The 12,846-nt window shown below is 40.9% G+C and overlaps 4 protein-coding genes across 4 annotated transcripts; 3 read left to right on the plus strand and 1 right to left on the minus strand.

Annotated features, from left to right (window-relative positions):
- LOC132786588 (uncharacterized) lies at positions 1-1,405 on the plus strand. Its single transcript, XM_060793150.1, has 3 exons — positions 1-125; positions 185-304; positions 361-1,405. Exons 1-3 carry the CDS (start codon positions 47-49, stop codon positions 1,038-1,040), a joined length of 879 nt encoding a protein of 292 aa, XP_060649133.1. The 5' UTR covers positions 1-46; the 3' UTR covers positions 1,041-1,405.
- Positions 1,406-1,672: 267 nt separating this feature from the next.
- LOC132786587 (phenoloxidase-activating factor 3) lies at positions 1,673-3,546 on the plus strand. Its single transcript, XM_060793149.1, has 2 exons — positions 1,673-1,899; positions 2,591-3,546. The coding sequence occupies exons 1-2, from the start codon at positions 1,701-1,703 to the stop codon at positions 3,295-3,297; spliced, it is 906 nt and encodes a 301-aa protein (XP_060649132.1). The 5' UTR covers positions 1,673-1,700; the 3' UTR covers positions 3,298-3,546.
- Positions 3,547-7,189: 3,643 nt separating this feature from the next.
- On the plus strand, positions 7,190-8,422 carry LOC132785181 (uncharacterized). The gene is made up of 2 exons (XM_060791173.1): positions 7,190-7,326; positions 7,413-8,422. The coding sequence occupies exons 1-2, from the start codon at positions 7,190-7,192 to the stop codon at positions 8,332-8,334; spliced, it is 1,059 nt and encodes a 352-aa protein (XP_060647156.1). The 3' UTR covers positions 8,335-8,422.
- LOC132786666 (cyclin-dependent kinase 2) lies at positions 8,405-10,314 on the minus strand. Its single transcript, XM_060793260.1, has 7 exons — positions 10,084-10,314; positions 9,536-9,731; positions 9,361-9,471; positions 9,142-9,303; positions 8,889-9,086; positions 8,621-8,827; positions 8,405-8,518 (listed from the first exon to the last, which is right to left on the minus strand). The coding sequence occupies exons 1-6, from the start codon at positions 10,209-10,211 to the stop codon at positions 8,678-8,680; spliced, it is 945 nt and encodes a 314-aa protein (XP_060649243.1). The 5' UTR covers positions 10,212-10,314; the 3' UTR covers positions 8,405-8,518; positions 8,621-8,677.
- Positions 10,315-12,846: the final 2,532 nt, after the last annotated feature.

A 12,846-nucleotide genomic window follows, 5' to 3' on the forward strand; every position in this document is an offset into this window, starting at 1 on the left:
TTACAGTAAGTAGTTTGCTGTGAGCAACGAGACAGACCACAAATAGATGCGGAAAGTTAACGCTGCGGCAATGGGAAAACTTGTTGTTGTTGTTGTTGTGGTGTTCATTGGATCTTTGCTCAGCGGTAAATTGAATGAATAAAAAGTGAAGAAGGAAAAACTATTTTTGAAACGACATTTTTAGTTGCTGCTGGGCAGGAATTCAAGTGTGGCAATCTCGAGGAGCGATTGCTCTTCCAGAAAGATGAAGAGTCAACAGAGCCAGCCGAAAATCCCTGGATGGGCATCTTATATCAGCTAAAGGGTAAGTTTGTAACTCTTTAAGGAAAAGGTAGAAATAATGCTTGCTCCGCTTTGTAGGTCATTTGTTCGAAAACACACGTTGCAGCGTCGTAATCGTAAGTGAGACTCACGTGCTGACAACAGCAAAATGCGTGCGACGCTTCAATGATCGCCCCGAATTGGCGGCAGTGCGTCTGGGCATCTGGAATGAGACGCACACGGTGGGCGAGGAGTACATTTGCAATGTGAAGGGCTTCTGTGTGCCGGGACCCGTGCAGCATAGTGTGTCACAGATCAAGGTGCTGCCACAAGCCGACAAGGATACGGGCGACAATGATTTGGCTCTGCTTAAGCTAACGGATCGCATAAAGTACACAGCTTACAAGCAACCGCTGTGCTTGCAACCGAATGTCGAGCTCAAGTCCATGATTGGACACAATTTTCATTTCACTGGCTTTGAGCACAGTCATTACAGCAAGGGTAAAGGCACAGCTTACACGCTATCGAGGGAATACTGCACGGAACTGAGCAAAGCATCGAGTCCACGGCCAGAAAACCAATTTTGCGGTTATCCGACGAAGCGCACCAAGTTCTATGAAGGCGCTGCCATGATGGGCATGAATGTGGTGAACGGTGTGCCGCGTAGCTACTATTTGGCTGGACTTCTCTCCGAGGTGGTCGTCCAGGGCTCCACAACAGTCTTTGGCTTCCAAGATGTGCGACCCTGGCGCAGCTGGTTGATTGAGAATTCCCGCTGAACGGGGAATATACGCCACAGACTTATATAATATAATGCTGTTTTCTGTATAATCATACTACTTATTTTTTCCCATTTATCCATTGATTTTACTAAAGTCTCTGATTACAAGTCGTCAATCGGCTCAATCGTGATTTTATATGCCCACAATTCCGCATTGCAAAACGAGTTTTTCTGTTATTAATGTTTTAGTCATAAGTTGCTAATTCCGCAGAATGCAGTTCTGAGATGCGCCGAGTCGCTTGAAAAGTTTGCCACCAACTATGGAACTTGTTTGAGATGCGATTAATTATATCATAACATCTATTAGATAATATTATTTACAATTTATCAAAGCCTAAGCTTCTCTTATCAATAAATAAAATCTATTCATTAACATTTACCGAGAGTTGTCTAAACTATAGTTTGAGTTTGCAAAAAAATACTTTAATAGAATATTTCTAAGCAATTTTATACTAAACATATAAAGCTGAGCTCTTTTTTTAAATCGTATACAGCTTAGTTATCATAAAATGCAAGTTAAGTGCTGCTTACATTGAAAACTCGACCTCAAACAACTTTTTACGCTGCCCTCGCAAAAAATAATCATACGCCGCGTTTAACTTGCGCCAATGTCGTTGAATGTTTTTCTAATTTAGTTGACTTTCAGACGGGCTTTCAAATGCAACTATTACACGGCTTGTTTTCTATGCTACCGCTGCTGCTGTTTTTGCTGCTGGCCACTTCCGTTGTGGATGTGAATGCGGCCAGTTTACAGGATGCCGAATGTGGCAGCCTAAACGAGGAGCAGCTGCTGAGACAAACTGACTTTGCGGTGCCCACCGAGCATCAATGGCTGGCGCGCATCACTTACGAGAATGGTAAGTGCTGCTCATAACTGTGCACAGAGAGAAAAATTACGTTCTAAAATGAAGAATACAAATTCTACAATTTCTAAATTAATTGTTTGATAACAACGTCTTGGGAAAAATATTTCTGATGTCATACAAGAATTTTCACTGTTTAAAATGTTGAACCGGTCGCATTTCTTGCAGTGAATCAAAAGTTATGAATTTGTATGTACTATAGAAACTAAATAATAACAATTACCAAAAAGTAATAAAAAGCAATCAAACATCAAGATATTTTAAATATGTTTTTTGTTTTGATTTAAGGCTTTTAAGAATAGTTTCAGAATTATAATATATAGACTTAAAAATTACATTAAAAACAACAACCCATACAGAACTACAGAAACTATAAAAAAAAACAACATCAAGTCAAGTAAAAAGAACCTACAAAGAACTTATAAAACAATCTAAATTCAATACTTAAACTATTAGTAAAGGCATTTAAACATATTTTTTGGTAAATATTGAACCTTGTGAATTTTATTTCAAAGCTATTTATATTGATTTAAGAATTTCAACGTACTTACGGGTTCAAATTTTTGTGTTCAATTTTGAAATGTTTGTGACTTGTTGCAAGTTCCTATTCTTGTTTTGCAACCTCTTTTTTTCTCTCTCTGTGCATAACTAACTGCAAAGCTAATTGAGTGTATTTAACCGCCAGGACACGAGGAGAAGCTGCCCAATGACGGCTGCCTGGGTGTGCTCATCTCGAAGCGCAATGTGCTCGCTCCTGCCCACTGTTTTGTGCAGTACGATGGCCAGGCGGATGCCTATTCGGTGCAGTTGGGTGTGTGGAACAAGAGCTCGAATGCGCACGAAGTGGTCTGCGACAAGGATGGCTATTGTGTGCTGCCCGCCCAGGATATACAGCTCAGCGAGATTGCCATACATCCCGAGTACGATCCGCTAACATTGAAGAACAGTTTGGCTGTGCTGCGATTGCAACGTGATGCCAAATTTTCGCACAATGTGATGCCCATTTGCATGCCACCGCTGAGTTTGACGAATGAGACATTGGTCGGAGAAATGTTTGTGGTTGCTGGGCTGCCCATTAAGGACATGTTCAAGCATAAGACCTGGGTGAATACCATCAGTCGTCCGTATTGCCAGAAGACGCACAATTCATTGATTACCAGTAGCACAACCATTTGTGGCTATCAGGATCGCATGAAAACCTATTACCAAGGAGCGCCTTTGGTGGGCATTCAAGTGCAATCGGATGTGCCGCAGAATTTCTACTTGGTTGGACTGTTGATGGACTCGAAGGAAGTGGCGAAAAAGGAAAGAATTGTCTCCAGTTTCTTGGATATCCGTCCGTACTTGAGTTTCATCAACCGCAATGCTGAGGGCTTAATTGTGAAAAGTTAAGGATGAAGCTGAGTGTTTGGGGCGCTGTTGAATAAAACAGCAACAACAGCTGCCAACAGGTCGGTTGTGTGTTAATTATTCAGTCATCACACTTGGGGCTTGAATTTACTTTAGTTTAAGTTAACTTGAATTGTAATTTTTTTGCTTCTGTATTTTGTTCGTGCTCATGCAAAATGCAAATTGTTTATATGCTATTAATAGCTAATGTGAGAAATATGGAAAATACCAGCTGTTCTTTTTTCTCCAACATTTCACTTTATTTTTCCTTCTTCTTTTTTTTGCAAAGTTTTTTGGAAAAACTTTAACTGTGTAACTATGACGGCAACTTTCGACAACAGACAAGCGACAGGCGTCAGCCCGACAGTCGACAAAAACAACAACACAGCACAGCACAGCACAAAAAGAAGAAAATGTTGTCATTTCTGGCGGGGCACACAAAAAAAGGGAAATGCTTTGAGCAATGGGTTGATGGCTTGGGCGTCCCTCCCTTTGGCCGCTTGCCAAGCCATTCGCAAACCTTGCACAAATTTGTTTTGAGGTAAATTTTAATGGCTTTTGCCAGGTGCAAATCAAAGCCGACTACTCAGCATATCACAGCGAGAAGTTGTCTGTTCTTTTTTATTCAGTACTTCAAATGTCCAAGAAACATTGTATCTATGTATGTAGTTATTGCCCTTTTTTTATGAGTGGTTGAGGCACTAAGCTTACAGGATAAAGCCCAGACAACAACCAGCTGAATGTATATATGCATAATTACGGTGCTTAGTCGAGTCGTTGTCGTTCTTTTGTAGCACACTTTTAGGCGCCAAATTGCTCTATGGAAAATGCCAAAGATGCCAACACGTTGACGACGCTCAGTTTGTTTGTTTGCTTGTCTTGGCGCTGCATTAAAATCACAATAAAATTTAAATTGCCAAACAAGACGTGGCACAAAAAGAACGTGCGCAAATGTGCAGACTGATAGCAAAAAGCAGAGCCGGAATGGGAGGCGGCGTTGGTTTGTGGGGATGGCTTGTTTACGGCGCAATGTAAATGCGATTCAAAACAAAACAAAAAACCGAACAGCTGAAAGCTGAAAGAGCGCGTCTCGCAAAAAGAGAGAGAGAAAGAAAGAGCGAGAGCTTACGCTCTCTCTGAGTAACTAGCGTGGGTGCTGTCCAAAAAAGTAAAAGGAAAGCAACGCTAGCTACGGTCGAGGACAACTCGACTCACGCGGCGTATACGCAATGTGACAGTTTTAGTGGTTATGGTCAAGCACAACGCTTGAGCGAGGGCACACACAGCGAAAAAGCGAAAGTGACGCCAAAAATTGCCACAGACACACCTGCAACAACCGACTAGGCGCAACAACAACACCAACACCAACAACTACAACTACAACTAGAATGATGCCTCTCAAAAAAATGGGTGGCACTTCAAAAAAAAAAAAGAAATGTTGCCATGAAACGCGCCCGCCAAGATGTTTCAATTTGCTCGGTGTTTTGACTGGGTTTGGGTTTGTGCCATTGTGTTGTGTGTGTTGAGTGGTGTTTTCTACTTTTCTTTTTCGTTTCATTTCTTTCGTTTTTCTATGCTTCGGGATAGACGCACACACCTTGACACCAGCCGCCATCTCAGAGTCTTGTCTAAATTGAGCTCACACACATACAACTTGCCTGAGGGCGATATTCAGTTACTTTTTTTGGCATCTTTCGGTGCAAGTGTAGTTGTTAGCTAGATAAGGTTAGAGTACACACACTCTTGGCAAATTGAATTTTTCTTATATACACTCAATAAGCAGTTGAGGGAAATGACATTTTACACTTTTCCTCTTGCACTTGGTATGTGACAAGCTGTGGTTGCGCATTTCGTGTTATGAATGCTCATCGATGCGTTAAATGATTTTATATAATTTACTTAAGCACTCTTAATGGCACTTATGCGAGTGTGTGTGTGTGTGGGTGTGTGTGTGTAACTTTACGCAATTCTTTCCGCTTTTTTCCACCTCTCCGCTCCCCCCCTCCCATTTTACCCTATGCTTTGCTGTGCAACGCTTTTTGCTTCCTTATATAAAATACAATAAAAAACGCGAGAGACAGACCAGGCGACGCTCTGGTTGAAGCTGAGCCCTTTCTTTAATTCAATTACATATATGTAAGTACGTATGTGTATGGGTGAATTTATGTTGGTCTCATTGTTGTATATAATTTGGAGCAACTCAAAAACTGTGAACACTTTGTGAACGGATACACAAAACGCACACGCACATAGATACACACACTAATACACTAACACACACACACACACTCACGCACGCAAACATCAACGGAGGCAAAAACTTATACTAGGGCATGGGTTTTTGGTCGTTTTTTTTTCGGTCTCGGGGGCTGCTTAGCCAGCACAGCAGAAGAAGAAGAAGAACAACAACAACGCAACTGCCACTTAAACTTGCCTTTTCACTAGTTTTCCTAGACGGGAGGAAAAACGCTTTTAGTTAGGTTGTTAGTTAGTTTTTGCTGCCGCTGGCGTTTTTCCAGCTTTCTTTTTTAACGCGCGCGCGACTCGCGTTTCCAAAAATTTCAATGCATTCGCTCGGTCGCTTTAGGCCAGGAATCTCAACGTCAACTGAAACCGATTCCTGAGCGCGCCTTCAAAATTTGCCTAGCTAGGCGTCCAAAAGCTTTGCTCTCCCAAAAGCTTTGCTCACTCTCTTTGCCACCCACTAGCAAAGCTTTTGCAAATCTCTCGCTCTCGGACACTGTCTCTCACACTGTCAAATCTCACTCTCCGCGTTGTCTGTTGACACTTGTTAGAGATTTTCTTTGCGTTTTGTATGTTGTTTGTTTTGGCTTTGGATCGGAAGTTGTTTTTAGGGGCCCCCATGTAGCGTTAACCCCAGGTTCCGCACCGCTCTAGGGACTAAGGACTTCTATTGGGCGGGTGTATGACTGTGGACAAATTCGAAGGACTCAATAAATTGTTCGGCAACGTCAACTATTTTAGATTGAACTTGATAAGCGGCGCAATTGCAGGCTCTAGATTTCCGTTGTGAGGCCCCAAAACAAAAAAACACACAAAAGACCCTCGAATGCCAAACGTTTAATAATCATTTTGATAAATATTTGTTTATCATTCAGTGCACTACATCAATATAACGATTTTGGGTGGGGGCCAAAGTAGAGTAAAATAATTGATCAGAAAATTTGCATTAATTTTTGGCTTCTTTAGTTTGCTGGCACTTATCTTGGCATCTCAAAAATTTCTTTTACTTGCTTACCATTTATCAAACCCACGTAATTTGTTTCTACACACATCTCTACAAATTATGAAAGCCATCATAGCCAATAATTTGTAACCTAATAAAGAACATTTTTCTTGCACGGCAATAATTTATTTAAAGAGATAGATAGAGCCGTCGCTTTACTGTCCTAAACAGCAGTATTTATCAAGATTATTGTAAATCAAACAGGTTTACGAAATGCCAAAATACTCAAAACGCTCATAAACCCCAACAAAATTAGCATGTGAATAAACGAGGCGATGATGGGTAAGTGCCAAGTCAATGGTCAATGGCCAAAAGACTTCCCACAAGCGAAAGACTTTCAACAGCTTCGCTAAACAGAATTGGGTTAGATCGGCATTAATATTATGCGTCTAGCGCTGGATAATGGCAAATTGATTCTCATAAAAAAACTTTCACTGACCAAAATCAACATGCCAAAATATGGGCATTCAAATGAGCTGCGCTCAAAGATCGTCACAATGTTAACGAAATCTACAGCACAAAATTTGGATTGACAACCTGACTGCAGAGCGCATCAAGCATCAGTTGGCTCCGAGCCAGAAAAGAATACAGGCGTGAATTTGCAACAATATTTATATTATTCGGTGATCAATCCTTTGCTATATCGCAATGAATTGGCAACTGTGGACAGCTGTCCTGCTGTTGGCCTGGATTGGTGCAGCCAACCAAGTCGAAGCAGCCAAGAAACGCAAAACGGAAGTGATACAAATCTGGCAACCTCAAGAGCTGAAGCCATCTTACGCTAGGTAAGCCTAAAATTAAGTTCTCTAAACTTATTCATTAGTTATTAGTTTGATACCCTCAATGATAACTTGAATTACTTACTCCACAGCCGACAGCTTGATTATCCCATTTATGTGCCCCGCGTATCCGGTGGATATCGTCGTGGTCAAGGACGTCGTGTACGTGCTAAGGCAGCGTCGACGGTCACGACCACAACGCAACGACCAATTGTGCGAGTTTGGAATAGTTTTGTGCGCAGCGTGCAACCGAACTTTGGCTTCAGAAATCTGACCAATCCATTGACGAATCTCTTCAACAATGGCAATGCCAATATCATTGAAACCGTGCCATTGCAGGCCATATACAATGATCAGAAAGAACAGGAGCAGCAACAAGAACTGGAGCAGGATGACTCAGCAGCTACAACGCAGAGTCCCAGCAAACGTAAGCGCAAGCGTCGCAAGCAGCAGAAGCGTCGTCCCGTCTACGATTCGGCGGAACAGGATGATGATCCTTATGGCTATTATGGCGGATCCTCACTGCCCATTGCTTTGCCACATCAGCAACCAATGTACTACTATCCCAATCTGGAGAATTACTATGATTTGCGACGTTTGCAGGCATACAACGATTATGCACAACAAGCTAGTTACTATGATCCGTCGTACTACGAAGAAAGTCCAGTCGAAGACGAGCAGCCACAATACGAGAGCGAGGAGAATGTTCGCAAATTAAACGGCAAAAAATATGCAATACTGCGTCCATTGGCATTGGCTATCAAAGTGCCGAACAACGATGCATCGGTCGCTGCGATTGACGAATTTCTCAACGATGATAGACTCGCTACCAATGACGAAGACGCTGCTAACGAGGCTGACGTCGTGGCTACCGAAGGTGCAACGGATGACTCCGCCTCCACGCTCTCCGAAAGCATGCGCAATGCAATTGGCACGTACATGCGTGACGATCAACGAAATCGCGAACGTCAGCGTCAAGCTGAGAAAAAAGGTGGAAGCACAGGGAATAGCTAAAATTAGACCACGTAATTGGCATAGTTTGCCAATAGCTGAGCGCCTGGTGAACGCGTCAAACAAGCGTCAATAAAAAGTTTGCAAACTATTTTTTATGAGCATGATGTGTATTTTTTATGATGATGTTGTTGTTGTATGAGTCACGTTGTATTATGCGTGTGTACAAATGAGATGAAGTAGACACCTGCAAAAAAGGATAAAACAATGGGGTGTTAAATGTATACCTTTCCATTGTAATTGCATTAAATTGTACTAAATTGTTGAGGTAGAAGGTACAATCACTTACTATACTAAACATCACAAGTAATGAGATTGTTAATATCTCAGCAGTAAATTGAATATGTCATACAAGCTTAGTTAGTCGCGATGGACAACCAGCATTGGGATCCACAGGCAGGGCTACATGGCTTACATGTTTAACATCGTTAAAGTATGCGTGTAGTAGAGCATTCTTGGCCGATATGCGTAAATTGGGATCGTAGCAGAGCATAGACTGTTATAGAGAACATATCAATAGAGAATATTTGAAAATGTTTATTCTTAAGAACTTTTACCATAATCAGTTCGTGTGCTTCGTGCTCGCGTATAGCTGAAGGTACATTGGATGCTTCCCATTTGGGAAACTTGGCCTTAAAGTCGGGTAATTGTGTTACGCCGGGCCATTTGCTTTCATCTGGTGTACTCAACGTGCGAAAGATTCGATAAAGTTGATCGATTTCACTGTCACCCGGAAACAGTGAGCGTCGCATAATCTGTCAGTTAGAAATACATTAAGAAATGCTATTGAAATTAGGTGAAATGTCTTACCATCTCTGCGAATATGCATCCTAGGCTCCAAATATCCACGCCCGTTGAATAGAATTTAGTGCCAAGCAGAATTTCAGGAGCTCGATACCAAAGTGTCACCACTTCGTGTGTATAAGCTCTCATTGGTACATTAAAAGCACGCGCTAATCCAAAATCAGCCAACTACAATGAGTTCGTTTAGTAAATGAGTCATAAATTGGGCGTAACAATAAGTTTTACCTTAATATTGCCTTCTGTGTCCACAAGTAAGTTCTGTGGCTTGAGATCACGATGCAGAATGCGATTGGTGTGACAAAAGTTGAGAGCATCAAATATCTGATACATGTAGCTCTAGAAAATGGCACAGATGACAATTAAAGAAGATATGATGTGATGCCATTGAGAATATACATACCTTAATTAGCTGCGGTGTAAAGACATCCTTTTTCTTGTCCATCAATTTCTTGAGGTCCATGTTCAGGTACTCAAAGATCATATACAGATTATTGCCCGATATGACCACATCGTGCAGTTCCACTACATTCTTGTGCCGCAAATTCTTCAGCAATGATATCTCTCGTATGGCAGTTGATGGGACACCTTCAGATTCACTAAAAATAGCATAAATTACAGGATATTAGTGAATGTCTTAACAGGGAACATTTTTCAATTGGCATATGATGAATTGGGCGGTACCACAAAGCCGAATCATGTGGTGCTACGTATATTGGAAATACAGCCACGCAACACGCACAGAATCCGGGCTTTGTTGTGCAGCCAACCGAGGCGACGTTTGACATTCGTCAAGGACATCAAGGACACCGTGCAGAACCGAAAATGTGTTCAGACGGCGTTTTGACAGTGAATGTAACATTATAGAGTTCACATTTGAAAATTCTTATAGATATCACTACTATCCACTTCTAAGGACGCTCTGGGTGAAGCTTGGAGATTATAATATACCCTTCGAGTCGGATTTTCTTGAGTGCAACATCTTTTCCGGTTTGGTTGTTGCACGCTTTATATACTATGCCATAAGTGCCTTCGCCGATTTTCTCGGCCTGTTGAAAGTTGTCCAATATTTTGTGCATTGAATTGTTTCAACGAGATTAAATAATTATAAAAACAGGTAAAAACATAAAAAATGGAGGGAAAAACTATGCCCCTAGCTAGGGGTGGTCGTATTCCGATTTGCTTATCGATGTGTTTTTTTTTTAAAAATAGTCAGATATCGATATCGATGTTTTCAATCAATCTTCCAACACTGTTTCTTATGAATTAACCAGAAACTCATTACTGCGCTTGCCTGGCTACTGGGGACTCGTTCTGAAAACAAAAGTTAATAATCATTCAGTACAAATTTTATGACAGTACAAATTTTAAATGTAAATTAAAATTAAATGTAAATTTAAATTTGTTGCTTCCTACACTAATCATAGAATACTTACATATATCAAACCGCCTAAATAGTGGTTTTACCGAAAGCCATGACAAGAACCGCTCGAATAGTGGTCTTACCGAAAACCATGACAAGAACCGCAGTGCGTCAGCTGTTGATGCCAACTGTATAAACAGAACACAGCGCAGCGTTCTAACGTCAAAAACGTTATAACAACAAAGAAAAAATTTTTAAAAAATCATATAAAAGTACAATTTTAAATTAAATTTAATTAAATTTCTTCATGTGAACCATTTGTTACAAGGGAAATGTTTTGACTGCAAGCAGTGCGCAAGCAAAGCAGTTGGCGACAGCTGTATAAGCAGTGCAGAAAGCAGTGCAGCGTTCTGTGCGTGATAAACTGCTTTATTTTCTGCGCGGTGGATTTTTTCTCAAAAATTAAAATTAAAAAAATAGTAGCTTAGCCTCTCAGGTGTTAGATGTGCGCTTAAGTACTATTATTTATAATTTAAAATTTAATTAACATGCAGTAATATGTATGCTATTCAATTTTGCATGTGAAAGACTGCCTCGGCTTTTTGCGTGATTCACCTACGAGTTGCTCAATTTACGTTTTACGTGTTTCAATAAAAATGCCATAAAAATGTGTATTGTCCTGGGGCAGGCAGCGGCAGCACCAGCAGCAGGAACAGCACCAGCAGCAATGACTTTGCCCCTTTTGGCAAGTGTTGTTGCGTGTGTTGCTTTGGCTTTACTGTGCTCTGACAGACATTCGCGTGCTGTGACTAACTGAGAAATGTTTTTTGCCGCGCGTTTTGTTTCGTTGCCAGGCTCCCCCGAAATCACATTTAATGCCACATTAATCATGGCCAGAATGTGAGAGGGGCATGAACATTGGGGATGCATAATCAACTCATAACTAACAGCCATTTGCTTGGCATACTTGGTGACTTCATTAAACGCCTTCAGTTCCACCGAAAGGGAGCCAGCACCCACACATTGCTCATACGCAGCGTGCGACGACAATTAGCAATGAGTTAAAGAGAAAATTTGCTGCCAACACACGGAACAACTTGTGGGGAAGGGGAGCGAACAAGTGGCTGCTTCTCCGCTTTTACACCTCCAGCTCCAACACTATGTGAGCTGTATTTATGACTGCAACTTTGCTGCGGTAATTTCCATATCCACGCAAAACGTTTCAGGGTGCAGTGTTTGTGCTTGTGGTCGATAAGAAGGATGCTTGCAAAATACAGTCAAATATATAAATTATGCTCCACTGATATGTACTTTACTTTTGGCGCCATTCAAGTGGCAGTAAAGTATGTGAAAAACTGCAATTTACCAAAAAAGAAAAAAAGGGCCAAAACACAGAATGATACCTAATGACCAAAGTTATACGCGCGAACGAAAATCGGACAAAAATTACATTTGGAGGCGACTCGGCGACGACAATACTCGTAAGCATCCCGATTCCGACACAACCCCAATTTTCCATCCGCGAAAGTTACACGTGATTTATGCATTTGGGTTTTTGGGGCCATGGGTCGCGCGTTTTGGAGTAAATAACTTGAAAGTACAATTTATTAACGGTACAATAGCAAAAGAAATGAAGGTACAAGGCCTCAACGGGATGCCAATTAAATGAAAACTGCGCAATTTTCACTCGCCTTCGCCTTCGACTTCGCTTCATTTTTATTTCTCTCTAAATTTCGAGTTTTCTTTTTTTTGCCTTGGAAACAAATAATACATTAATCTCGAACTCGGGCATTTTTAATCTTGTTTAATTTAAATATTAAAATTTGTTAACAATTAATTGACTCTGAAAAACAAACAGCTGTTTTTTTTTATCGAATTTTTAGACTCTATCATGTGCTTCGTTATTTATTTAAATTAAATTGTGCTCGAGGAATAGTGTTGAATAATTAAATGCTTTAACCGCAGCAATTTGCATACAGATTACAACCATGAAATCTCAATTGCCTAATTAAGCGTAAATCGGATTAATTATTTTGCATTTCGAGTGTGTGTGTGTGTGTGTGTGTGTGTTTGTTATTTGTCAATTGTCGGATAATATGTTGTGTGCATTATTTAATTGAAATGCTCTCGATGTACGTAAATTTAATTGATCAAATATCAGAGTAGAGTTCAGCAAATATATTGCAAATACTTGTGGATATAACAGCTTGCCTCTGGATTCTCGTAATTGCGGCTAACGAGCAACGTGTGCAACATGTGCAACGTGTAACGTGCAACGTGCAACGTGCAACGGCACAAATGCCTTCAGGATATTGGCACACAGAAAATGCAATAGAAAATGCGACATAGAA

This window comes from Drosophila nasuta, chromosome 2R (genome assembly GCF_023558535.2).
Source record: "Drosophila nasuta strain 15112-1781.00 chromosome 2R, ASM2355853v1, whole genome shotgun sequence".
In the NCBI taxonomy this organism is placed as follows: Eukaryota; Metazoa; Arthropoda; class Insecta; order Diptera; family Drosophilidae; genus Drosophila; species Drosophila nasuta.